This window comes from Wyeomyia smithii, chromosome 3 (assembly GCF_029784165.1).
Source record: "Wyeomyia smithii strain HCP4-BCI-WySm-NY-G18 chromosome 3, ASM2978416v1, whole genome shotgun sequence".
Taxonomy (NCBI): domain Eukaryota; kingdom Metazoa; phylum Arthropoda; class Insecta; order Diptera; family Culicidae; genus Wyeomyia; species Wyeomyia smithii.
This window is the reverse complement of record NC_073696.1, coordinates 218,289,096-218,314,766: the sequence shown is the minus strand read 5'-3', so window position 1 is coordinate 218,314,766 and position 25,671 is coordinate 218,289,096. Positions and strand designations below refer to the sequence as shown.

Below are 25,671 nucleotides of genomic sequence, written 5' to 3'. Positions count from 1 at the left end.
CCGCATAGTTGACGTAGGACTGTAATAGTTTTATAATTCCTTTTGAGGCTCTGTTTGATTTGAGCTCGTTCTACTGCCAAAAACGAGCGATTATGTTTAATCACATATTTTAGTTTTCTTGATTGTTTAACCAATTTAAGTACAACATCTTCCAAAAGAAAGGTATTTTGGTTCTTTACGTTACCGAAGCGGATGACCGGAATCGGTAAAACGGTTCCTGAGACATAACCGGAACATGTTCCGGCAATATAATTAACATTATCAAAGCAGTACTATGCCTTAACTTACTCGGGTGGTAATATCAAGTCGTCAGCCCTTATTCATCAAATGACACCTCAAACGGCTTGGAACTAAAACTAGTTCATTGGTGGTCATATCTACTGTTTAGGTCGTCTTAAAGGTCGTTTAGGTCGACTTAAAAAGTAAAAAAAGTCATGAAACGGTTTTCTGTTCATTTTTGGCATGGTTCGATTTTGGCAACAGAAAAAATTCTGGTGTGTTGCCAAAATCTAACCGAGTCTGTATTTTGATTATTTATTTTCAGTTCTCTATTTTAGGAAAAAAAATTTCTATTCAACATTGATGAATACTTTTCATTCTAATACAGTCAATTTTCTTCAATACGTGAAAAGGCCTTCATAAACCTGCTATAAAGATCTAAATTTTGTACGATCCGTTTATATTTATTTGTTTTGTGAAAGATGGCTCACTCACCGATCACAAAGCGGCAAAGATGTCATATAATTTTTTTCTGCAGTTTACAAGTTCGTAGAAAAATAACAATTTACGGAATTAAAGTTTTTAGTCGAAAATGAATATTCACAGAAAATTTAAAATTGACAAAGAATTCAATTCAGGTCAATCATCCGTAAACAGAATCAGAAAAAATTTTAATCAGTTTCAAGATACCAAAAAACAACAAAGATGCCATATTTGAAAGTCATATAACTGTTATCTTAAAAAACAAACCGGGCTAGAATGATAAACAGAATTAGCCTCAGCAAATAATGGTTGCATAGTGTTGTTCAATTACATACAAGTAAGGTTATGGAAAGTTATATTTTCTTGAAGACGCTAATGTAAAAAAAATAATTAAAAAATACAAATAAAAATGTGGGAACTTTTATATCAAGATGACATGAATTTGGTTTTCCTCTATACCGCCACCGCGGGAAGCAACTTATTTCATTCAGCTGACAGAATTTATCTGTACAATGCACTTAATTTATATACCCTGCAATCTGCCTCTACCGACACGTACAGAATTTTGTTGTCCCTGGCGGCGCAGCGTATTTTGCGGCACCCGAATAATCGTATTGAATTCTGATATTTGCTACTATCCGAAACAAAAAGAAGCAGAAGATAATTCAAACGGCAATGTAATCTTCACTTGGCTTGGCTGCACACAAATGCATATCGAGTTCTTCTGCACTGACAGACGACGAGTGAACAGCGCTCTATTCATATATTGCTCGGTGCAGTACTGTTGCCTGTGCCAGCATGTTTTCCTTCAAGACATCAGTTTTAATAACCTTCTAACAGCAGAACGTTAAACTGTTTGACATTTGAGGTGGTAAAGAACATTACGAAAAGGCTTCACCTTCAAGACATCAAAATAGTCTAGGCTCATGGAAGCAAATATTAGTTGACCTATTGGGACGGGGAGATTCTGTAAATTTTTTTTTTGCCACTGCTATACAGGATATCACAGCAGGCAGTTGGTGTCTACTCATGAAGTCTGTGCTAGGCGTGATCGTATGTGATTGGTACGTTGTTCGTGAAAGTTCGACCTTGAAACTTTTCATAAATTTTCACTGTGATGATAACTGAAGAATCAAAAAATTCCCCATCATTTTATCAATCCAACGACATATTGATTATTGTAATCCATCATGTGGTTACATCAGTATTACCGTTGGAAATCTTTCATTCCGACGTTATACTTTGATTTTAGTTTCCGCAGAATGTATCTCGATATAGTGCGGTTAGACGTAGTCCTACGTCAAAAAAATATTCAAGGTAAAGTTTTTAACTGAGACGCGATTCTTTTTCAAACGGCTCTTTAGCACAAAAACTGATTTTTTCAGCATAAAAGGCTACTTTGGGACCTCTACGATTCGGTTTCCTATCCGATTGAATAATTTTTTCACTGGGATTCCAGAGTTGCGTTAATTTATGTTGCACTTTTTTGTGCGCAATGCTGAAAAATATCAGGGAAAATAATATTATATTTCAGGGAATATCAGGGAAAATCAGGGAATTTCATCTTGAATTTTTTTCGCCACCCTGCCATAGGTTTCGGGGAGCTTCGTAGCCGCAAGGTTACAGAGTCCGCATTGATAAGCGGGTGGTCGTGGGTTCGAATCTTAGAAGAATCAGGCCATTTGGCCATTATAATAAAACTGGTCTGAGTAACGTACAATAGTTATCTTTGGGGAATTGTAATTATGGCGCGGTCTTGGCTGGAGGAACGAGATTTCGATAAGACTTCTTCCAAAATATAAGTCCTACTTATAATAAAACTGACCAGAGGGGAAGCATTAGGCGCCTCTTCAGAGAATTGTGATTGTGCCGCGGTGTTGGTAATGGGAACGAGGTTTCGATAAGACTCCTTCCTCTTGACATGATAAGTCCCTCTTAGAATTAACCTGGCCAGAGAGGAACGGTGTAGTCTCACTCCAGGAAATTGTAATTTGATGATATTGGTAGGATAGAAAGAGGTTCGGTATAGTGGAGTAAGCTTGAAACGAAAGGGTAAACACTCACACACAAGCACGGATATTAATGAAAAGCGTATCATTTACTTCAATAGTGATACTGCCAATGATATAACGTTCGGAGTACAAAAAACACCTGGGCAATATCACAATAGATCAAATGTCTCTGGTCGCAGTGATGAGTCCACACAGAAAAAAATAGGTTTCATTCAGTCTTCGTGCATACTCATCACTGGCGCTCTTTTAAAGTATTGCAGAATACTCAGATGACCAACAAAATCACTAGATAAGAAGAATTTTAGACGTTTGAGCCGCAGAGCACTTCATTCCGCTTCTAATTGCACAAATTCATCCAGAGGAAGTAGGTGAAGGATTGCATTCAACGCTTCCAATGAAGTTCTGCGCATTGCCCCCGTTATGGCACTGCACGCAAGTTCCCGAAGCTTTGCTAACTTTGTTCTCGCAGTAGCCTCTTTTGTTTTAGGCCACCACACCACAAGTCTTGTTATGCGCAGGGAGAGTTTTGATAGAGACAAAAAATCGACAGTCGCTATGTAAAAACATCTTTTTATTTATTTTACACTATTGTAAACAGTACAGTATTAGAAATAAGAAACAATCAATTCACTATTTGATGTCGTAACACGTACAATGTATGCATCCACTGACAATGAGCAAGCTGATAGCTTTTAGATTAAATTCATCGGGATTGATTTTAAATCTTCTACTGTTGCGATAATGCAATTACGCATTCCTAATAAGATTCTGAATTTTGCCATCCTATGTTTAAGCTGTATGTTTTAAAATGTTTTCATATGTTTGTCATATTTTCAGGCAAAAATCAATTTTATTTACTAAAACCAGTTGGAATAAATTACTAGTAGCGTTTTAAATGTCAACTTTTGCTGATATATTAAAAATCCTCTGACATTGTTACTCTGCGAACAGATTCATGACCGCAGATTTATAGTTGTAAGTACTTTTAATAAAGTAAATGAATAACTGGCTGAGGGTTCCTGCCATATCACGTTTGTCCGGAGCGAACAATTCGATGGGAGGAACAAAAGTGTATAAATATACGACTCGGGATTCAGCCAGAATGAATGGAAAGGAACACAGGGAACGTTGCAGCAAAACATGCTCTTCAAGCCATTCTACCAAACTTCACATTTCTGTTCCGGGTTCATTGGTGATCCGGAGGGACAGTTGAAGTCTTTTGAAAACTCAACCATATTGCTCATTGGACCGAGCACTCGGAACTGTCCAGGTGAGTGAACCCCCGTTGTAATTCGCATTTTCATCGTTTCGGGCCGATAAACTGAGCACCAAGTTTGGGCAGCCGACAGCCAGAACATTTGCTCCGGTGTCATGTCCAGTCCCGGAAGACGCGGCTCGGGTCCATTTTTCTCGGCCCATTTTCGATAGGCATAGTAGGCTTCCTTTATGCCACCATTATCGGCGATGTTTTCTCCCTGAGTGTTAATTCCGTTCAAGTTTAGCTTTACGTTTGGTTCGGTGTAGTTGCCATACTGTTCGATGATACAGCGAGCTTTCTCCAGATAGGCCTTTTTGGTGTCCGCTTGCCACCAATCAACCAAATTACCATTTTTGTCGAACTGCCGGCCTTGATCGTCGAATCCGTGCGTGATTTCATGCCCGATGACAAATCCTATGGCACCATAATTCATATATTTCGGTCGATCATATGAGAAAAATTGACCCTGTAGTATTCCAGCGGGAAATTCTGCAAAATTAGAGTATAAGTTCGGTTGTGATTTTAGAGTTTACATTCACTATACTTACGAATACTGTTTTCAATCGACGAGTAAAAAGCGTTGACAACGGCTGGCCTCGAGTGAGTAATCCAGTCAGTTTTGTTAACCGATTGGCGCAGTTTTTTGAACGCTTTCGTGGTTCCAAACTGATTCATGTACAAAATCGTGTTCAAATAGTTATCTTCTGGTTTGAATTGAAGATCTTCGTAGTATTCAGCAATTTTTTTGTCGTCCATTAGCTCATCTGGATACCCGATATGCGTGACCATTGATCCTACTTTCTCCAACGCAGATTTTCGCGTGACTTCATCCATCCATTCTACCTTTTCAAGAATATTAACAAATATGGCCTTAATGTCATTTACCATGTCCAATGCTGCCCGCTTGGAATCTTCCTTAAAATATTTCCGTATATACAACGCCCCAACCGAGATCGGTAGACTTCCAGATGTGATATCAACGCATTCCTTCCAGCGAGGTTCTTGTTCCTGTTTGCCACTCAGTGCCGTACTGTACTGCAGCTGTCTTTTCCTAAGCTTTTCGGTTAGGAAAAATGACGAAAAGCCACTTATCCGCCACATAACGTAGTTCGCCATAGTTCGCTTCGGCGTATTCCGAAGTAGTGGTCCCAATTGCTCCATGAAGCTTGGGACACTGACGATTATGACTTCGTTTTCATCAATCTCTATTCCAGTGTCTTTGAGAATGACGTTGAAATATTTAACCCAATCGGTGTAGGGATATTTCAGCTGGAATTCTTTCACGCTCATTGGATTGTACAGCGCTGTGGCATTGCGGCGTTTTTCGTTCGGTAACGAAATGTTGGCAAGGGCTATTTCAAAATTTAGCGAATCTAAAAGTTCCCGCTTGGCTCGCGATTCCTCAGCCCCCAGTAGGACGGCCATGTCGACCATGTAGCTGTAATAGGCTGACACTATTGGGCTTTCGAAACCCTTGACTAGATATTCACGACTAATTCCCAGCGCAGCTTGGTCCGTCTGTTGATTGAAGAAAAAGCAAATTTTTATTTTGCACACAACCAAGTTGGGATGCATACATCAATAATTCTGCGGGTTGAGTTCTTCAAATCTGTTCCAACAGAAAAATCGAAAAAGTAATCAGTGCTGTAACCTTGCTGGCGAAAATCTTTAACCGATTTAACCCAGGACCAGGAGGAATCCGTGTCCCACATATCGCCCTTCAGAACTGGCCATCCGCCTAGTATATCCAGTATATCTAGCAACGGTTTGGTGCCTTTCTCTTCGATACGTGCTGATGAATAAAAGAAAAATTAAAATTACAAAAAGAGCAATTTGTGGGTCACATAAAAAGTTACTTTTGTTCATGCACAACTTGAAAAGGTTCTTCGCCAGTTTGAATGGCGTTCCTTCATTCTCGCCGATTTCTTCACTGACCAGCGAACGTAACTGTTCCTGGAGACGGTCTCCTATTACCGAAAAAGTGTTCACCGACACCTTTTCATCTGGGATGTTGGTCTCTTTGACCATCCTTCCACAAGCGTAGTTGTAAAAATCATCACAGGGTTCCACGTTGGAATCCATCTGTTCCAGTGCTTTGGAGGCTGAAATAAGAATAATAATAACGGTTCACTTATCAATGCTGACTGGGACTGGTTTCGAAAATCGTTCCACTGACCCGAATGGATGCATCCTGGCGTCAGGCATAGATCATCCGCTTCCTTCGCCTCGTTGGAACCAAATTTAATGGTTTTGCCGCGCCGAGAACCGGTTAAAGCTTGTGGCGAATGCGAAGTACCGTTGTCCGCTGCAATCAAAAGTAAGAAGTGAAAGGTTTACTTAATCTTTCCGAATTATGGAACGCGTCGGTAGAATTTCTGCTCATTTCAATATGCTAATTGGGTTATTTTTGCATTCCGTCTGAAATTTGCTCAATACCCCTGTCGAACGTTGTTTCATACCGTCATTGGTTTGCGGTTGGTAGATTGCAGGCGATTATTGTGAAAGTTTGGACCTCAAAAGAATTTATTTTTAAAATTTTGTTCTCCTATTGAACTTGTTTATTGTTATGGGCTCTCTTTATTGTAACCAATATGTGGGTACATTATTACGCAAAATTTTTTCTATGTAGATATAGCAAAGTAAGTCACAGCCAATTTTTTTTGTTTAATATGTTTCATCTTACATTTATTCATTCGATCAGCGAAGAGCACCGTAAGAAGTGAAACCAGCAGTGCCACGACAGCGATAGCGCATACAACGCTGATCAGAGTAAGAACTTTCTCCAGTGCAGTTCGACGTCGCCACCAGCTGGGATTTCTGTAAAAGAATCAGAAAAAGAAATGCTGTTACTCATAATGCCATCAATCCAAAAAACGATTCTATGATACAAATATCTATAATTTTAACATTTTTATTAACCCACATGACCCCAATTCTAAAAAAACAATAAGTTCTTATTATTTTCCGAAAAATTTTATATCATTTTCAGGATATTTATGATGTTCGAGACATTCGTTGTTTTGCTTTCGTCTCGATTAGACGCAAATTGTTCATCTCCGTTTGAGTTTGCAAAATAACAATACACGAGTTATCGTACGGGTGTTTTTTTGTCGATTTGTTCTTGTGCTGCGCGATAACAATAGCCGGTAGTTTATCGGCAGAAACATCTTCTGCACACTGGTAGGGGCAGGCTACCCCGCCAGTGATCCGATACGCAGCTGATATATCAGCAAGAATAATTCTCCCGCACCGCTGTTACCCCGCTAGCAGCACGGACCACCATACGATCGAGCGAGTGGAAGTCAACTACAAGTGGCATCTACAAGGTCGCGTGTAGGATACGGCCACTGTGTCACAACACGAAGCTGGATCGTCATTGTTTGTTCTGCGGAGACGTTCGATTAATCCTACTATCAGCCGTGAGGTCGTGACTTAGACGTTCGGTGAAGTATTCACTTTAGAATTTTTATCATTATTATTAATAGTATTATTATTATTGTTATTATTATAATTAATATTACTATTATTATTATTATTATTATTATTATTATTATTATTATTATTATTATTATTATTATTATTATTACTATTGTTATTAGTATTAGTATTACTGCCTTTTTTTTATTTTAATCCATTGTAGTTTGAAAAATTGTTTTTAAAATTTAATAGCAACTACTTGACCCCCCCCCCCCCCACATTCGAATATTTATCGTTTGTGTGCGGTAGAGCGTAACGCTCCCGCAAAATGGACGACATGCAGGTGCAACTATTCCTGGATGTGGAAACAACTGGGGAAGAGATTGAGATCTCCCCCATCAATTCCCCTCTACCTTCCCCGCTACCTAGCCCCGTACCAAGGGTACCGGCAACACGGGTGAAAGCTTACCCAGATGCTTCGAAAGGTCCGTTCGTAGTTTACTTCAGGCCCATAAAGAAGCCTCTAAATATAATTCAAATCGGCAAGGACCTGGCAAAACAGTTTTCGGACGTAACCGAAATTACAAAGGTTAGACCGAACAAACTGCGAGTTGTTGTGAGTAGCTTGAAGCAAGCAAACGCAATTGCTAGCTACGAGCTCTTCACGAGAGAGTACCGCGTGTACATCCCTGCCAAGGACGTGGAGATCGACGGTGTGGTTACCGAAGGAAGCCTCACGGTCGATGACATTTTGCGTCACGGGGTTGGCTGCTTCAAGAACCCCCTGATTCAAGATGTAAAGATACTGGATGTCAAGCAATTGCATTCAGTATCCATCGAAGAAGGGAAGAAGAAATTCTTCCCTTCGGATTCCTTCCGTGTAACATTCGCCGGATCCGCACTGCCGAACTACATCTCTTTGGACAGGGTTCGTCTGCCTGTACGCCTGTTCGTACCGCGGGTCATGCATTGCCAAAACTGCAAGCAGTTAGGTCATACAGCCACCTACTGCTGCAACAAGGCACGCTGCAGCAAGTGCGGAGGCAATCATGCTGAGACCGCTTGCAGTGAGGATACTGAAAAGTGTCTTTACTGCGAGGGAACTCGGCATGACCTTTCGGCGTGTCCCGCGTACAAACAGCGCGAGGAAAAAATAAAGCGTTCCCTCAAGGAACGATCAAAGCGCTCTTTCGCAGAAATGCTAAAGAGTGCTGAGCCACCCTCGACAGGAAACATCTTTTCCTTTTTGCCAACCGATGAGGGTACATCTGACGATCCCGTCGAAGGGTGTTCTTATGCCATGCCAGAAGGATCTAGGAAGAGGAGAATGATCAACTCTCCTAATCTTTCTCGCAAAGGTCGCAAGATAACCCCTAGCGGAATGACCAATAAGCCAACACAAAAAGGAAGCGGTGAAGAAAAACCGAAGCAAGTACCTCCCGGTTTTAATTTTAAATCAAACCAGGAGTACCCACCGCTTCCTGGGGCACCAAAAACCCCTCGTGCACCCATTTCTCGATCAGAAGATAAAAAAGAAACAGGGTTCATAAAATTTTCTGATATTGTGGACTGGATATTTAAAACATTCAACATACCAGATCCCCTACAAAATATTCTTCTTGCCCTTCTTCCTACAGTGAAAACCTTTTTGATGCAACTAGCAGCAACTTGGCCTCTCATTTCAGCTATCATATCTTTCGATGACTAATACGGCGAAAGAGGTTAGGAATTTTATCACTGTATTACAGTGGAATTGCAGAAGTATCATCCCCAAATTCGATCTATTTTCTCATTTAATAAATACATACAATTGTGACGCATTTGCGCTCTGTGAAACCTTTCTCAATTCAAACGATCAACTCAATTTCCACGATTTTAACATTATTCGTCGAGATCGAGACTCACACGGTGGAGGGGTACTTTTAGGGATTAAAAAGTGCTATTCCTTCTTCCGAATCGACCTCCCCTCGATCTCGAATATTGAAGTCGTTGCCATTCAAACGAATATGAATGGAAAAGACCTATGCCTTGTTTCGTTATATATGCCTCCATCCGCGCGGATTGAACAGAAGCATCTCACTGATATAGCAGAGTTGCTTCCTGCGCCTCTCTTGATATTGGGAGATTTTAATTCTCACTGTTCGCTATGGGGGTCGCTGTACGACGACAACCGATCTTCTTTAATCTGTAACTTGATCGACGACTTCAATATGACAGTTTTGAATACTGGGGAAGCGACACGTGTACCTAATCCTCCAGCACGTGAAAGCGTGCTTGACCTATCCCTTTGCTCGACATCACTAGCGTTAGATTGCCGGTAGAAAGTAATCAACGATCCCCACGGTAGTGATCATCTTCCAATCGTTATATCAATTGCTAATGGTTCAACTCCCTCGAACCCAATCAATATTTCCTACGACCTTACACGTAATATTGATTGGAAGTGTTATGAGTCTATTATAGCGCAATCTATCGAGACTCACGAGGAACTTCCTCCGGAGGAAGAATACGCGTTCTTAGCTGGCTTGATAATCGACGCCGCGACTCAAGCTCAGACGAAACCGATACCCGGGGTAACGATTAGACAGCGCCCTCCCAACAAATGGTGGGACAAAGAGTGCTCTGATCTGTACGCGCGAAGGTCCGCGGCGTATAAGGACTACCGGGAGTACGGCACTGTCAACCTGCTTCGAAAGTACGAGGCACTGGGCAGGCAGATGAAGAGCTTAGTAAAGGCGAAAAAACGCGGGTACTGGCGGCGGTTCGTAAACGCGTTGTCCAGGGAAACAGCGATGAGCACTCTTTGGGATACCGCCAGGCGCATGCGGAACCGTGACGTTTCGAATGAAAGCGAGGAGTATTCAGATCGCTGGATACTCGATTTTGCCAAAAAGGTCTGTCCAGACTCTGTACCGGAACAGAAAACTTTTCGCGACGCGTTATTAGTAACTACGGAAGAGCCTCCATTTTCGATGTTGGAATTTTCAATGGCTCTCCTGTCGTGCAACAATAAGGCTCCAGGGTTAGATAGAATAAAATTCAACCTGTTGAAGAACCTACCCGACTCTGCAAAAAGACGCTTGTTGAATTTGTTCAACAATTTTCTTGAGCTAAATATTGTTCCGCATGACTGGAGGGAGGTAAAAGTCATTGCTATTCGGAAACCCGGGAAACCTGCCTCTGATCACAATTCATATAGGCCGATTGCGATGCTCTCTTGCCTCCGGAAATTAATGGAGAAAATGATCCTCTTACGGTTAGACAAATGGGTCGAAACAAACGGGTTACTTTCAGATACTCAATTTGGCTTTCGCCGGGGCAAAGGGACGAACGATTGCCTAGCGTTGCTTTCTACTGAAATTCAACTAGCCTTTGCTCGAAAAGAGCAAATGGCTTCTGCGTTCATGGATATTAAGGGGGCTTTTGACTCTGTCTCTGTAGAAGTTTTAAGCGCGAAACTTCATTCGCAGGGACTTTCACCAAATTTGAATAACTTTTTGCTCAATTTGTTGTCAGAAAAGCATATGTATTTCTCACATGGCGATTCGACAACTTCCCGAATTAGTTACATGGGCCTCCCCCAGGGCTCATGTTTAAGTCCTCTCTTATATAATTTTTACGTCAATGACATCGATGATTGTCTTGCAAATTCATGCACGCTAAGGCAACTTGCAGACGATAGCGTTGTATCCATTACTGGTAGCGAGGCTAGCGATCTGCAAGGACCATTGCAAGATACCTTAGACAATTTGTCTGAATGGGCTCTTAAGCTGGGTATCGAATTCTCTCCGGAGAAAACTGAGCTGGTCGTTTTTTCTAGGAAGCATAACCCAGCTCAGCTGCAGCTCCTACTAACGGGTAAAACGATCTCTCAGGTTTTAGTCGCTAAATATCTCGGGGTCTGGTTCGACTTCAAATGCACCTGGGCTTGTCATATTAGGTATCTGACACAAAAATGCCAACAGAGGATTAATTTTCTTCGTACGATTACCGGAACTTGGTGGGGTGCTCACCCAGGAGACCTGCTAAGGTTATACCAAACAACGATATTGTCAGTTCTTGAGTACGGCTGTTTCTGCTTTCGCTCCGCCGCGAACACGCACATTATAAAATTAGAGAGAATACAATATCGTTGTTTGCGTATTGCCTTGGGTTGCATGCAGTCGACCCATACGATGAGTCTTGAAGTGCTAGCGGGTATTCTTCCGTTGAAACATCGTTTTTGGAATCTCTCTTACCGGTTGCTAATTCGATGCACAGTTATGAACCCATTAGTAATTGAAAATTTCGAGAGGTTGGTCGACCTTCAATCTCAATCCAGATTTAGGACTTTATATTTTGACTATATGGCTCAAGATATTAATCCTTCTTCATACGATTCTTCCAATGTCGCACTTTTAGCTACTTCTAATAATGCTATATTCTTCGACACCACCATGAAACAAGACATTTCTGGTATCCCGGATCAATTGCGACCCCAAGAGATCCCTAAGATTTTTTCCAATAAGTTTAAACATGTTAGTTATGATAAAAGGTTTTTCACTGACGGATCTAATCTAGATGAGTCCACTGGCTTTGGTGTTTTCCACGAAAATTTTACCGCCTCCTACAAACTCGATGCTCCTGCTTCCGTGTACGTCGCAGAACTTGCTGCTATTCAGTACTCTCTTGGAATCATCGAAACCCTACCCATAGACCACTACTTCATCTTCACAGATAGTCTCAGTGCCATTGAGGCTCTGCGATCAATGAAGCCTGTGAAGCACACCCCGTATTTCCTGGGGAAAATACGGCGGTTTTTAAGTGCTTTAACAGATAAAAATTACCGGGTTACCTTAGCGTGGGTCCCTTCTCATTGCTCGATTCCGGGTAACGAAAAGGCTGACTCTTTAGCTAAGGTGGGTGCTATTGACGGCGATATTTATGAAAGACCAATTGCTTATGATGAATTTTATAGCATTTTGCGTCAGAGAACACTCAACAGTTGGCAATCATCATGGAACTCAGATGAACTGGGACGGTGGCTACATTCCATTTTTCCTAAGGTATCGACGAAAGCATGGTTCAAGGGGTTGGATGTAGGTCGGGACTTCATTCGCGTGATGTCCAGACTTATGTCCAATCACTACACGTTAAACACGCATCTCTTTCGTATAGGGCTTGTAGACAGTAATCACTGCGTTTGTGGCGATGGCTACCATGACATCGAGCATGTTGTTTGGTCATGTACCGAATACTGTGGTGTTAGGTCTGAGCTTATAGATTCCCTTCGGGCCCGAGGAAAACAACCGAACGTACCCGTTAGAGACATTCTGGGAAGCGGTGATCTCCAGTACATGACACAGCTATACGTTTTCATAAAACACGCTGGTATTAAAATATGAAACTCTTCTATCTATTTGTTAGATTACCATTCCCGCTACACGCTGAAAGAAGATGATACACTAAGCTGGAGACACCCAAACGAAGACTCGGCATCTTCATGTTCACGCAGACACCTCAGTCCAAACTGCTCAAATAGAACATCACTGCTTAGCCATGTACAAATAAATAAATCGTATAACTCAATATAGTTAAAATCAAAATTGTAACTCCCCTCCTCTCACCTTAAATCCCCACTAGCTCGTAGTCGGCCGCGAGAATAAAGAAAAGGCCTCCCTCTTTTCCCTGCTAATTTAGAATTTAAAAAAAATGTACTTGGCTCAGTTAAACATAAATTGTATCGTGCCGTGTCAAATAAACTATTTAAAACTAACTATGATGTTCGAGAAACTTGTGCTTTTAGCGGAGAGTTTCACTTGGATAGCACTTGACTCAGTTTTACACCCCCTGAACCAGAACTGGACCTCAAATTCAACCTGAATTTTAAAAAAGTGTTGAAACAAACGAATCTTAGTTTATGTAACTAGTCGCAAATTGCGTGCCTGTATTCAAATGAAGTGTCAACACGACATTCTTCGATGGATTTTCACACGTTTTGATCACAACTGGCGAAATAAAGTAGGCTTCGCCTGCTCTATAACATTACATTTAATACGTCAAACACTGTTGTTTGTTTTTTATTTACGCGATAATTTTTGAATAATAATAATATCTTAAGCCGCTTTGTTATATCAAAAATACTGTTTCTGGTAGTTCTGAGTAATAGATGGCCAGGTAGAACTATTGCATTAATAAGAAAGAAATGTGGTGTTTATCTTATCTTCTCACAAAAGAGAGTAGTAGAAATACCACATTATAATCGGACCAATCGGAAATTGTACCATGATAGTAATAATTCCTCATATTCGGAATTGCTCCACTATGCAACAAAAAACAAGTACTTTAAACATTTACCAGTATCATCAACCAATTTCTACTGATAATGTTCAGAACGTTTTATTAGGATGAAGATGATGGTTAAGAAGATGAAGAAATGATATATTTTTGAGCAAAAACTCGCCTTTACGATTGCTATCATGCTTTGTTTTCAAGTAGCGACAAGGGAATCAAATATTCAAAGATTGCAGTATATGTTTCAGCAAAATTCATCTACAACTACTTTATAAGCCAACGTGTTTTTTATTTTTTAGAGATTTCCACTTTTTTGAAAAAAAAAAAATATCATGTCCACGCGGACAACCCTCTCGTGGAAAAGCGTGGACATTTGCGCACCCTCTACCCCTCTGAGTTGTCCATGTGAAATGTGGACGGTCCCTTGGAAACAACTCAATCGTTCAAATTATTCTTTGATGCTTGATGTACGGCATCAGCTGAAAAATTGATTTTACCAACTTGTAGCGATTGGACATATATTCAAACATGTCTCTTTGAAAAAGTGTTGGAGAACACAATAATCTTTAATTCCAATTTACAGGTGCAATTTGTCACGGAGAATTTATTAAAACTCTTTGAGAAACCGAGTATTAAATTTTGCTTTTTTATATAACCTACTTCGAAGAGGAATTGCGATTTAGTATGAAGCAATGATAGCATCATTTTCTTACAAAATTACAAAAAATATTCGAATATAAACCTTCCTATGTGTGTTACTTACTTTGGTAATCGATCGAACATGAGAGCTATCCCATTGTCACTGATCAGTGAGCTCCGGCTGTTGGCGATATGTTGAGAACTTTCCATCGCGTTATTGTTGTTTTTTTTTTTTTTATAACAGTTTCACTTGTTTCCTGGCTCAATTATTCCAGTTGCAGGATTTTACCGTTGTAAACATGGGAACATGAATGACGATGGTGATGAAATCTGATTTCATCGTAATAACTGGTTAAAAATCGCTAGATAACGTTCTACATCACACAGAATAAAAACCCAAATTAATCCACCTAGTGGTCAGACTCAGCCTTTCTCATTCAAACTTATTATTTGTAAAAATAGATTTACATGAATGCTTAAATCCAATAAATGTTTATCCACTTTTTGGGTTGTAAAATATTGATGTTGTAATAAAAGTATAAAATATGAAATTTGACGTAATGTTAGTACTTGAGAAATAGCGAAATAAAAGCAATGACTCTTAATTTCGAACAATTTAATCACGAGCGATGCCGGGAACGTTCAGATAGTACGATACCACATTTAAATCATGTTGAGGCCATATATATTGATCGAAGCAGGTAAAGTGTTGAATAGTCTTTGAATTTCTTTTCTTTCTAAAACTTTTAAACAGCATATCAAATTGTTATGAAGTTTGTTATTTGTAAGTTTGTTAGATGACTCATTTGTATGTTACTAGTTATGTTCAAATAAGTCGTGTAATACTTGAGATAATAGACTTTTGTTGTTTTACAAATTAAAACATAACGCTTGCTTAAGTTTGATTACAATCAAATGAAAAGGTAACGTATGGGGCAGCCAAACTTTGAAACCACGTGTTCAATCATAATTCAATATTGTTCAAATCGGTTGTGTAGTTTCTAAGATAATGAAGTTTCGTGATTTTCACATTTCGATACATTACAGTCGAAGTTACAGTCCGATTACTGCAAAATTCAATAGGGTGTTATGAGGTAGGTAGACCTTTTATTTGATACTAATTCTGTGAAAATCGGGTCAACCATCTCTGAGAAATATGAGTGAGTCCACGTAAGTTGTCTTGGAATATGTTTCTTTTCATAGCTGGATTTCACATTTTTAAACATAACAGGCAAAGTAATAATCCGTTTGTAAAAAAAATCATTAGGGTCTTATGGGGCAACAAGACCTTTTATATGACACTAATTTTATAAAAATCGGGCCAGCCATCTCTGAGAAACATGAGTGAGATTAAATAGTCTCCAGAACACGTTTCTTTCCATAACTTCTGAACCACATGTTTAATCTTCATAAAATTCAAAAGTTAAGGGTTTTTAAGGTAGCCCGTTCATTTGAAACTAATTTTAATCAAATCAGATGTGTGGTTTCTGAGATATCGATGTTTCGTGATTTTTACACTTTGATGCATAACCTCTAAACTAGAAATCAGATAACAATAAAATTCAATAGGGTCTTATAGAGCAACTAGACCTTTCATTTGCAATTAATTTCATTGAAATCTGTTCGGTCAGACCATCTCTGAGAATAGTGAGTGCGAGAAAAGGTGCACATTCACACGCACACACCCACACACAAACATATACACCTATACATGCTTATATGCAGAAAATGCTCGATTCGTCTGAGTCGAGTAGTATATGACATTCGGCCATTTGGATCACTTTTCTACCTTTTAATTAGCCAGTGATCGTTAGGAGGAAGTCAATATGTTTACTTTCATTATGTGATTTCACATTTTCATCAACAACGGACAAAGTTACAATCCGATTGCAATGAAATTCAATAGCAACCTATGGGGCAACTAGACCTTTCATTTGACACTAATTTTGTGAAAATCGGTTCAGCCATCTCTGAGAAAAATGAGTGAGTTTAAACAACCTCAGGATAACTTTTCTTTGCATCACTTTTGAACCATATGTTCAATCATTACGAAATTCAAAAGTTAAGGGTTCTGGAGACAGCCCGATCATTTGAAACCAATTTTATTAAAATCGGTTGTGTGGTTTCTGAGATATTGATGTTTCGTGATTTTTACATTTTGATACATAACCTCTAAACTAAAAATCCGATTACAATGAAATTCAATAGCAACCTATGGCGCAACTAGACCTTTCATTTGCAATTAATTTTATGAAAATCGGTCCAGCCATCTTTAAGAAAAGTGAGTGAGAAAAAAAAGTTGCACATACATACACACACACACATACATACATACATACATACATACATACAGAAAATGCTCAGTTCGTCGAAAGGGGTCGAGTGGTATATGACATTCGGCCATTGAGACCACTTTTATACCTTTGGTTTTTCCAGTGATTGCTATACCTTTCTAGGAGAAAGGCAAAAAGTGTGAAAACATTTGCAGTTGTGATATGACTTTAATCAAATTATTCAATAGTTTGATTATTGAAAGGGAAAACAAACAAATAAACCAGTAGTCCAGTGATAGAAATTTTTTGGTAAATGAAAACATAGAAATGCATATGGCGAATGACTGGCTTATTTGTATTTGAACGAGCGTACAGGCGAGAAACTCATCCACTGCATTGGATAAATGTTGCCAGTTAAAACCGCCGCATCTACAAAGCTATTACCTACTGCTTGAAGTCAATGCAGGAAAGTGAAAAAAACTAATTGGGGAATGTAGACCACTAGTCGTCGGTTTACAGTTGGGAAATAGTTACATCGACGTAACGACGTCGGTGGTGTAATGCGCCATCCTATCGAAGCTATAACTCTAAACAACCTGATAGCTTTTACACATAAAGTATGCAGCTTCGCTGCTACGAAGACACGATAGGTATTATGTTCGCATATGAGCGATGCCTTGCCGGTGGCAACGCCTGATCGTGTGAAAATGTCGTCCACTGGTCAGGTGTATAATTCCCGCAGTTTTTATTGATTAAAATATACAGCTGATGCACGCATCATAAACGTGTTTGTGTGTTGCTCACTCAGCTGATTTACATTAATGTTAGGAACACAACCATTAGACCCAATTAGTCTAACGGATTACGAATACTGCGCGAAGTGAGGTTGAACTCACTAACCGCTTGTTGGAAGCCAGATTCGCTTCCGATGTGACACTGTTAATGTGGAACTTCACATAATAATGCATAATAATATGTCTACATACTGTATAAGCGCATGCATCGTTCCGCCAGGCGCTGTTATTTGAGATCAATCGGTTAACTGCCTGACCGGATTATATAGTATTGCTGTTGTGGTTTGTCGGATACTAATTTTACACGTTATGCACTCAATTGATCATTCTCGCGCAACAGCTTTGGCGTTGAGAGTGACTAAAAAGTGTATCTCCAGTAAAGTTTATTGAATGATACATTAGCAAAAAATTAAAATTATTCGCGATTGGAAGTCACTTAGATTGATTTATAGTGCTGTATTTATAAATTTTGTAATTGTTAATGTTGATTGTAGGATGTAACGCACTACTCTTTGCTAGGAATATTAATTCTTAGGATCGATACGGGTTTACTGTCAGCGTTAGAATTGTGTATATTAGGTAGTATACATCCATCTATTCCATCGCTGAGATTATAGCCTCTGCTGTTATCTAAGTTGAATTAGGTAAGTAATCATACACAGCCGGTTAATTGTCACATTGTCCGTTGCGCTAGGTATTGGTGGTCATTAAATTTAATCCCATGTCTAGCCGAATATCATGAATAGATTGACAACTAAAACTATATATAAATAATATGAAGTGCGGAATACAACAAACTTAGCCAAAACTTTAGCAAATCCCGATATAGCTAGAAATAAAGGCCCCGTCATCTGGATCAATGTCCAACCATGGCACCATAAAATTGATACGGTTGACGGCCGAATTTCCACCAGCAATTTTCGATTTTAAAAGCGTTCGAGCAGAAATTCTACTGAAGCTATCTGAATATAAACGGCCAATGGTTTACGTTGATACACGATCAGCTTAATTTCTACCGACAGAGGTTCTAAATGATAAACGCTGCGAACGAACCTTCAACCATGACTAATTATATGAACCAGCAGCATGACATGACGCGTCCATCAATCGTTTCGTCGGTTTACGCAGTTGTTTGTTACACTCAAAAGCCTTTTTTATTTGTATACACATTGTATCTGTTGCAGAGCGAACATTCAATGCGTCACTAATGACCAGGTAGTTTCATTCAATATTTTCTTGCTCTAGTTTGCGGATTTCCTTTGTTGAAATTCTGTCGAATTCCAACAGCCTGACCAGTTTGTTTGCCGATGCCTCAGGGAATTCCCGCGAATAAATGAATTTTATTTTTTTGATTGTCTGGGATCGAATCTCAGTTTTTTTGTTGTTCTTATGCCAAAATTAATTTGGGCTTATTCCTATACTGCTGATTTGTATTGTTCGTTTCATAATACAAACAAGAAAACACCATCCCGTGCTTCGTGCTTCCTATAATTTTACATTTTTCTCATGAATTGTTTTAACTTCGAGTTTTTTTTTCGTTTTCATTCCCGTTTATTATATTTTTTCTATTTGAATGACGGAATTTTTCTTGACAAAGCGATAAACGGGAATTTTTTTTACTTATTTTGAGAACCCTTTGATACATGAGATCTTTATTGTCAAATCAGAAAAACTTAATATGGATATAGTCTATTGTTGCACATTGGAATTTAAAATTTAAAAACTAAAATGTTTTAAAAAGGATATAGGATCGTATAAACTGGTTTTGTGTTACATCTAGCTTCATTAATTTTTTATTGCGCGTATATTTTAGAGTTCTCTCGATTACCATAAAAAGTCTTACAATGGGTTAGTAAAATTTAATCCAAAATAATTTTACCGATTTTTTTGCTCTGAGATTAATACCAGCTCATAATTTTCACACTTTCTGACTAGTGCTTCTATCTTTTCCAGTCGTGTACAACTGTACGAACCAGCAAATAGACGCAAATTTCCATGTACTGTCAGTTTTTTTACGCTGGAGATACACGCAAAAGTTGGAGTGTGCGTAACCAGATCATTTATGAGCGAAATTATCGCATTTACTGATTAAAATTGGAACCAGTACAACGCATGTGCGTTGGGCATAACGCATTTGATGCTCTAGCGTATTTTGAATGTATTGCGCAGCTCCAAACCACTACACTTATAAAGCATCAGCCGATGTTCAGAAGATTGGCATCGTTAAAACAGTGCAACCAGCAATCAATACTGATAAGTTGGGTACTGACTCCATTGAAGAAATTATTGTCTGATCGATTCACTTTCATGAATCAGGTCATTTGAAAACATCATTCAATCATTAACAATAAACAAAAACATGAAATTAGTCCAAAACATTTTGCATTTAATTATGACTCTGGTTTCATTCACATGCATTCGGTTCTGCGTTACTGGCACCAGCGTCAATAACTTCCGCGGCAACAAGGCTCGCCATTGGCTGTTTCGGTTGCTGACGATTTGTTAGGGATGCACGAGCTGTTGATACGCACCGGCTCGCGAAAGTAAAGAACGGTTTTTTGAGCGCCTCGAAACTGATCGTTCGCCCGAAGCCGAAGTTTACTGAGACATTACGATTTTTGTGTATGTGATACATATTCTGATTTTGATTTCTGTCAATGTATTCCTTGTACAACTTAGATGATTAGAACATTAGATGATTAAAGCTTAAACTTTTGCGTGTACATACCTCGTGAAAAACGCGTTAAAAAGCCGCGTAAAAAACCGCGTTAATTTGAAATTGCGCGTAAAAAAATCGTGTGATTCGAAAATCCGCGTAAATCGCGTTTAAAAATAACTTGACTGTATTGTACTGTTAAGGTTTTTTATTTTCTCTGACCTTAACATTTGTACGAGCGGCAAGAATATGCTAACTATATGTTTCGTCCACCAACATAATTGTTAGGATTACGTTGGTAAAGTAAGCCATGACTGTTTGACAGTAAAAAAAATTTCTTCGTTCCTGTTACACACGTCAACCGAACCAGATGTTCTTCCTTTATCAAGATACAATAGGTTATGGCCCTATCATCGTTTCAAACCGAAAATCAAGCAGGGTTAAGCTCTGTTCAATTTGTTTCAAGTTTGCCGAGAATCGAACGACGATCGGGGAGAGGTAACTGGCCAACATGGAAGTTTGTTGTCCGAACTTACCTTGAATTGAAAGATCTTTGTATTGCCCTAGAACTGAAGCTGAAACAAGACGGAACCTTTAAAGCTATAGACGCGGAGAATCGGGAGGCACGTGCGAACCAGTAAACTATGTCCATGTTACGAAGGCGAATATCGCACAAGAAGTATGGGGAAACTTAGAAAAGGCTTTCGAAAATTTTGATCTAGCCAGACGGATTGGTCTTCTCCACAAACTAATAGATACCGATCTGCAGAGCTGTTCGTCAATCTCAGAGTATTTCTATTCTATAATTTCGACGGCCCACCAACTCAACGGGATCGGATTTGTAATTTCGGACGAATGGTGCCATGTTCCTAGGTGGTGTACAGGCAAATGATAATGACTCTGGAAAAATCCGGAATCCAAGTAACTGGCGATGCAATTAAGACAAAACTGCGGCAGGAGGTGCAAATTTTCAAGCCGGATACGGCGTTATTTTTAAAAAAGAAAACGTAATTATGGTGCGCATTATTGTCCTGGAAACCTGAGTCCTGGTAACCGCAATCAGCCCCAATCCAACCATCCGAAAGGATTGAAGTGCAGAAAGTGTCTAAACCATGATTACATTGCAAAGGACTGCAGAAATATGAAGAAAAGAGACGCCTTTTGTACCGTCCTGTCGACGTTCAAAGCAGTCAGTGATGCTAATTGGTACTTTGACTCAGGAGTTACGAACATTACAATTCTGCAAAACATGAAGTGCTTTAGTGGCACGGTAGTAGCATTCAATGAATATTGAAGCAGCAGGAACCGTTGTCCTTCAACCTGTTCCTAAAATTCCGATGAACGACGTTTAATACATCCCGATGTTGTCCGCAAATCTCCTCTTAGTCAACAAAATCGTGAGTAGGGAGTAAACGATGGTTTTCAACGTCGCTGGTTGCAAGAACTTAAGCGGTGGCGTAGCAGCAACGGGACGTCGTGAAGAAACTGGAACTAGCAAAGCATTGGTGCGTTTACTGAACGAATGTTACATCTCAATCAGATCATGGATTGTAGTGTTTGCGCCATGGGCAAGCAATGTCGCTTACCGTTTGTAAATGAAAATTTCCACGCAAAAGAGCTGCTATAAATTGTTCATTCCGATACCTTTGGGCCGATTGAGATGCCGTCGATAGGAGGCAGTCCGTTCTACATTGCATTTGTAGACGAGCGATCACGCCGAATGTTTGTTTATTTTCTGCGAACAAAGTCGGAAGATGAAGTTCTAAAGGCATTTTAAAATTTCCATACGCTGGAGGAGCGCCAGACTGGATAGAAAATCAAAGTCATCCGTACCGGCAACGGGCTGGAAAACACCAACAAAAATTCCAGAGCTATTTTCCAGAGCAGAACTATTCGAATGAGTACTGTAAAAATAGTTTTGGGCTGAAGCAGTTGCGACGGCCGTTTACCTCATATACGGATCTTTGGAGCAAAAGTGATGGTCCACATCCCGAAACAAAAGTGGCCGTATGGTTGGTTTCGACAAGGATACAGAGGGCTACCGTGTTTACGATCCGTGGACGAAGAAAAGAAGGTAGTCAAAGCCGACCCGATGAAGTTACCGGCGAAAATTTGAATGTATCATTTGAAACATTTTAACCGTTTCCATGAGAACCGTTCGCCCAATCGTCTTGTTGCCAAAGAAGAAATTATATAGTATTGATCATACATTTCAAAACGCTTATGGTGTAATCGTGTATTTTTCTGAATATTAACATTTTTTTAAACTTAAATTCAAAATAACTCGAAAATCGATGCATTTAGAATGTTAACTACCAAAAGCTTTTTGATTTTAAAGGACTGTCTGAATCTTTTAAAATCATTAGAGCACAAAAATGTTGATAACTGTTGAAATTGGAATTAAAAAAAAAAATCTTTTACAAAAAAAGGATTTTCATTTTTCCATCCTGGATTTATTTCAAAAGTTGCGTAATAACTTCAAGTTTCTTGAAAAAAATGAAATACATTTCAACTCTTTTCCTTTTTATTTCGAAATTTAGTATTTATTTCATTTTGTTAGTTAAAAAAATTTCCACTGTGCATATTTTTGTTGTGAGGTATTAATCATTCCCTACAACTCATTCTCAGACTGTTTTTCTATACAACCAAAGGTTTCGGAGTCCGGATCCGGAAACAGCAACTAGACCCGCACGATACTCTCAGGTCCCGAGGGAGACAACCCAATATGCCAGTCCGTAATATCTTGGCCCAGCAGCGGAACATATTCAATATGCTGCTTACCTATGGCGATGGAAAACCATCAAACAACAAATCAGTGCTTTTAATGCAAAACATTCTAGCTTTAAGTTAGATTTAGTTTCAGCTCGTAGTCGGCAGCGAGGATAAAAAATTTGCTTTTAGTTATTAAGATACTTTAGAAAGTAAGCTACCAGATATAATTGGCGCCGTTAAACATTAAATTATATTTGTGCCGTGTCAAATAAACTATAGATGAAGAAAAAAAAAAGGTTTCGGAGTAACAATGCTTTGGTTAAAACCTACGCTAAAACGCGGGTCTGAAATATCTCTCCATCTGTAAAAAATGCTCAATTTCCTAAGCAAGGTCATTTAAAATGATTTTGTTCTAGACAGACTTCACGGCCAACTGTTTTGCTCTACACAGACTCCACGGCCAACTGTTAGTACGAGACAATATGGACTAAAAAGAAAAATAAAAACTTGCTGTCATAATTGTTCAGTATAAAGCTGCCTTTCACAAATACAAAGGTATGTTTTTGCAACTCAGAAAATGCAGAAAATTTTAGAATCTTTGCTTTGTTGATTAAGATTGATAACATGATAAGACCTTACTATCATTCCAAGCATAATTGTCCCAGTGTGCATAAGATTTGTGTAGAACATGGGACAACTATGTTTTAAACGGCAGTGTAATACCCCATTAGACCACCTACGATGGTGATCAGCTGAAAGGAACTCTCAGTCCACCAATTCTCAGTTAAAATAATCTGATTCCTACAGAAATGCGAAATAAAAGCGTTGAGAGTTACTAAATGGTCATTGTAACAACAATTCATTCAATTGATTGTAAAAAAAGATTGTCACAAACTGTTCGTACATCCATTACCATCTAGACTTCAAATTGACCTCCGTTCATTGTACACAGAAATTAGAACTTGAAAGTCTAAGACTTAACATCTAATTGTCTATACCAACAGGCAATGTTTCGTTGTTAGTATCGTACAAATCTTATAAAATACACGATTTTATTGGTGCAACATACATGAAAATCTGTTTGATTTTGGCACAGTTATTGAAATCCTAGCTCGCGCAGTAACGTTGCATGGCATGCCACATAAATTTAAATTTGCACTGAAAAGATACACGTAGTCCTACGTTTAATAATGAAAGCGATTTTGCGGATTAAGCGAGTCGGATTACAACAAGAACCATAAGGGCTGTTTATTTCTGTTGTTTTTCAATGAAACTTTCAAAACATTAACAACTTATTTTAATGTGTTAGTGTTTCGGTTTAAAACCTTTCGTGATGTTACAAAAGAACAAGACCTTTTCTATGGTCATACGAGTGTCACGAAAATTGTATTTGAAAAAGTATCTAAAAACGTACTTTATCAATTATTCTACGTATTTTACGGTACATTAAATCTTTTTCATCGTCCACAAAATTGTAAAGTAGCATTTCGTGGTAAAGTTTGACAAAGATCGGAACTTTCAATATGGGCGTTGAAAACCCTAAATTTCTTTCCAAAATTCTAAATTCGTCACACTGTATAAAATTATACGTTAAACTCTAACACTTTTATATAATTAATATTTTTCCTTCTATCCTTCCCTTTGTGTACTAATAAAAAGGAACATTCCAACAATTTTACAAGCCGAAGCATTTTCTTTTGAGCAAAATCAAAACGTCGTGTTCACTGCACGGTAGAATGTGTCCCAGCGAAAAACAACAGAACTATTGGCACCTTAATTCATTGCAATCTTCAATTCACGCGATATAAATTAGCCTTGAAGCATCTTACGGCTCACTTAGTCTTGCAAAACCCTTGTTGTTCAATGCTGCGGAGTCTAGAAGCATTTAACTAATACTTATGCTATAAAAGTTGTCATTGATGTTTGTGCTCGCTCGACAAAACAACAGACGGTGTCGTAACGCAATAACAATCAGTAGATATACATAAACAACAATCAATCCCTTCGTAAGAAAGCAAATCTATGAAGTGGACATTGAAAGCATCTGACTGAAGTGTTGTACCGTATTAATGATACTGGTTGCCGTCCTACGTTCATGATGTTCATTCCACAAAGCTACAAGTTGACGATGATTACTGTTACGTGGATAATTTTCCCGCAAATTAACTAACGATCTCACAGAACAGGACTGGTGGTGGATGTACGACTGCAAGCTGGTAGACTATTTAGCGTAAGTTCACTCAACCGGTCGCCATTGACTGTTGCAATTGATTATGCATTTTACGGCCGACTTGCTCTGCGACCTTGCGTCATTCTGATTTACTGATTGAACTAGGTGAATGTGTCAATTGACCGCAGGCAATCAAAACTGCGGTAGTTTACGACGATTACGATTTATGGTTACAATTTAATTAAACAGAAACTGTTATGATTTGCAGCGACACGTGATCGCTCGTTGCAGTCTTCTAGACAATTAGTTTAACATCTAAATGGTTGCCACAGATTTTGTCATGATCATTTAACCACTAGCTAGGAGCAATAACTAGAACCGAACGGCACTTTGTTACACACCGGAGGATTTATGCCCGGAACCGAACATTAATTGAAACGTTGTAAAAATGAAGTGCGCGTTTTCCTAGCACTGCGAAACTCGGAATGGCGTTCGAATCTCACTGACGAGTCCCAGAAACTAAAGCACACTCACAAGGGTTGTAAGGAGAAGTGCGTCGTTATCGGGAAGTCGTTTGCGGGCGGCTTGTTTTTATAATTGATTTGTACTGACACATGCAGCACACTAACCGTTTGGATTCGCGTGTATGCGATTCAGTAATATACAGTAATGTGTTCCATGCATTTGGACATTTACGGGAACCGCGGCGACATTCGTCTCGGTAAATTTTATGGGCAATTATTGTTAAAATTATTAGCCATAAAA

The 25,671-nt window shown here is 39.0% G+C and overlaps 1 protein-coding gene across 6 annotated transcripts in view; it reads right to left on the bottom strand.

Moving 5' to 3' along the window:
• Positions 1-3,264: 3,264 nt before the first annotated feature.
• The window catches only part of LOC129729450 (neprilysin-2-like), a 43,893-nt gene continuing 21,486 nt past the window's right edge, over positions 3,265-25,671 (bottom strand). For 5 of the 6 annotated variants that reach the window (XM_055688022.1, XM_055688025.1, XM_055688026.1 and 2 more), the window contains 6 exons: positions 6,656-6,789; positions 6,149-6,277; positions 5,829-6,074; positions 5,550-5,764; positions 4,521-5,490; positions 3,265-4,461 (listed from right to left, as the gene is read on the bottom strand). In XM_055688022.1, coding sequence (XP_055543997.1) covers positions 3,872-4,461; positions 4,521-5,490; positions 5,550-5,764; positions 5,829-6,074; positions 6,149-6,277; positions 6,656-6,789 — 2,284 coding nt within the window. In that variant the 3' untranslated portion in view covers positions 3,265-3,871. Of the gene's footprint in view, positions 4,462-4,520; positions 5,491-5,549; positions 5,765-5,828; positions 6,075-6,148; positions 6,278-6,655; positions 6,790-14,425; positions 14,676-25,307; positions 25,438-25,671 lie in introns of those variants that run through there. The other variant, XM_055688021.1, reaches the window with a different exon arrangement.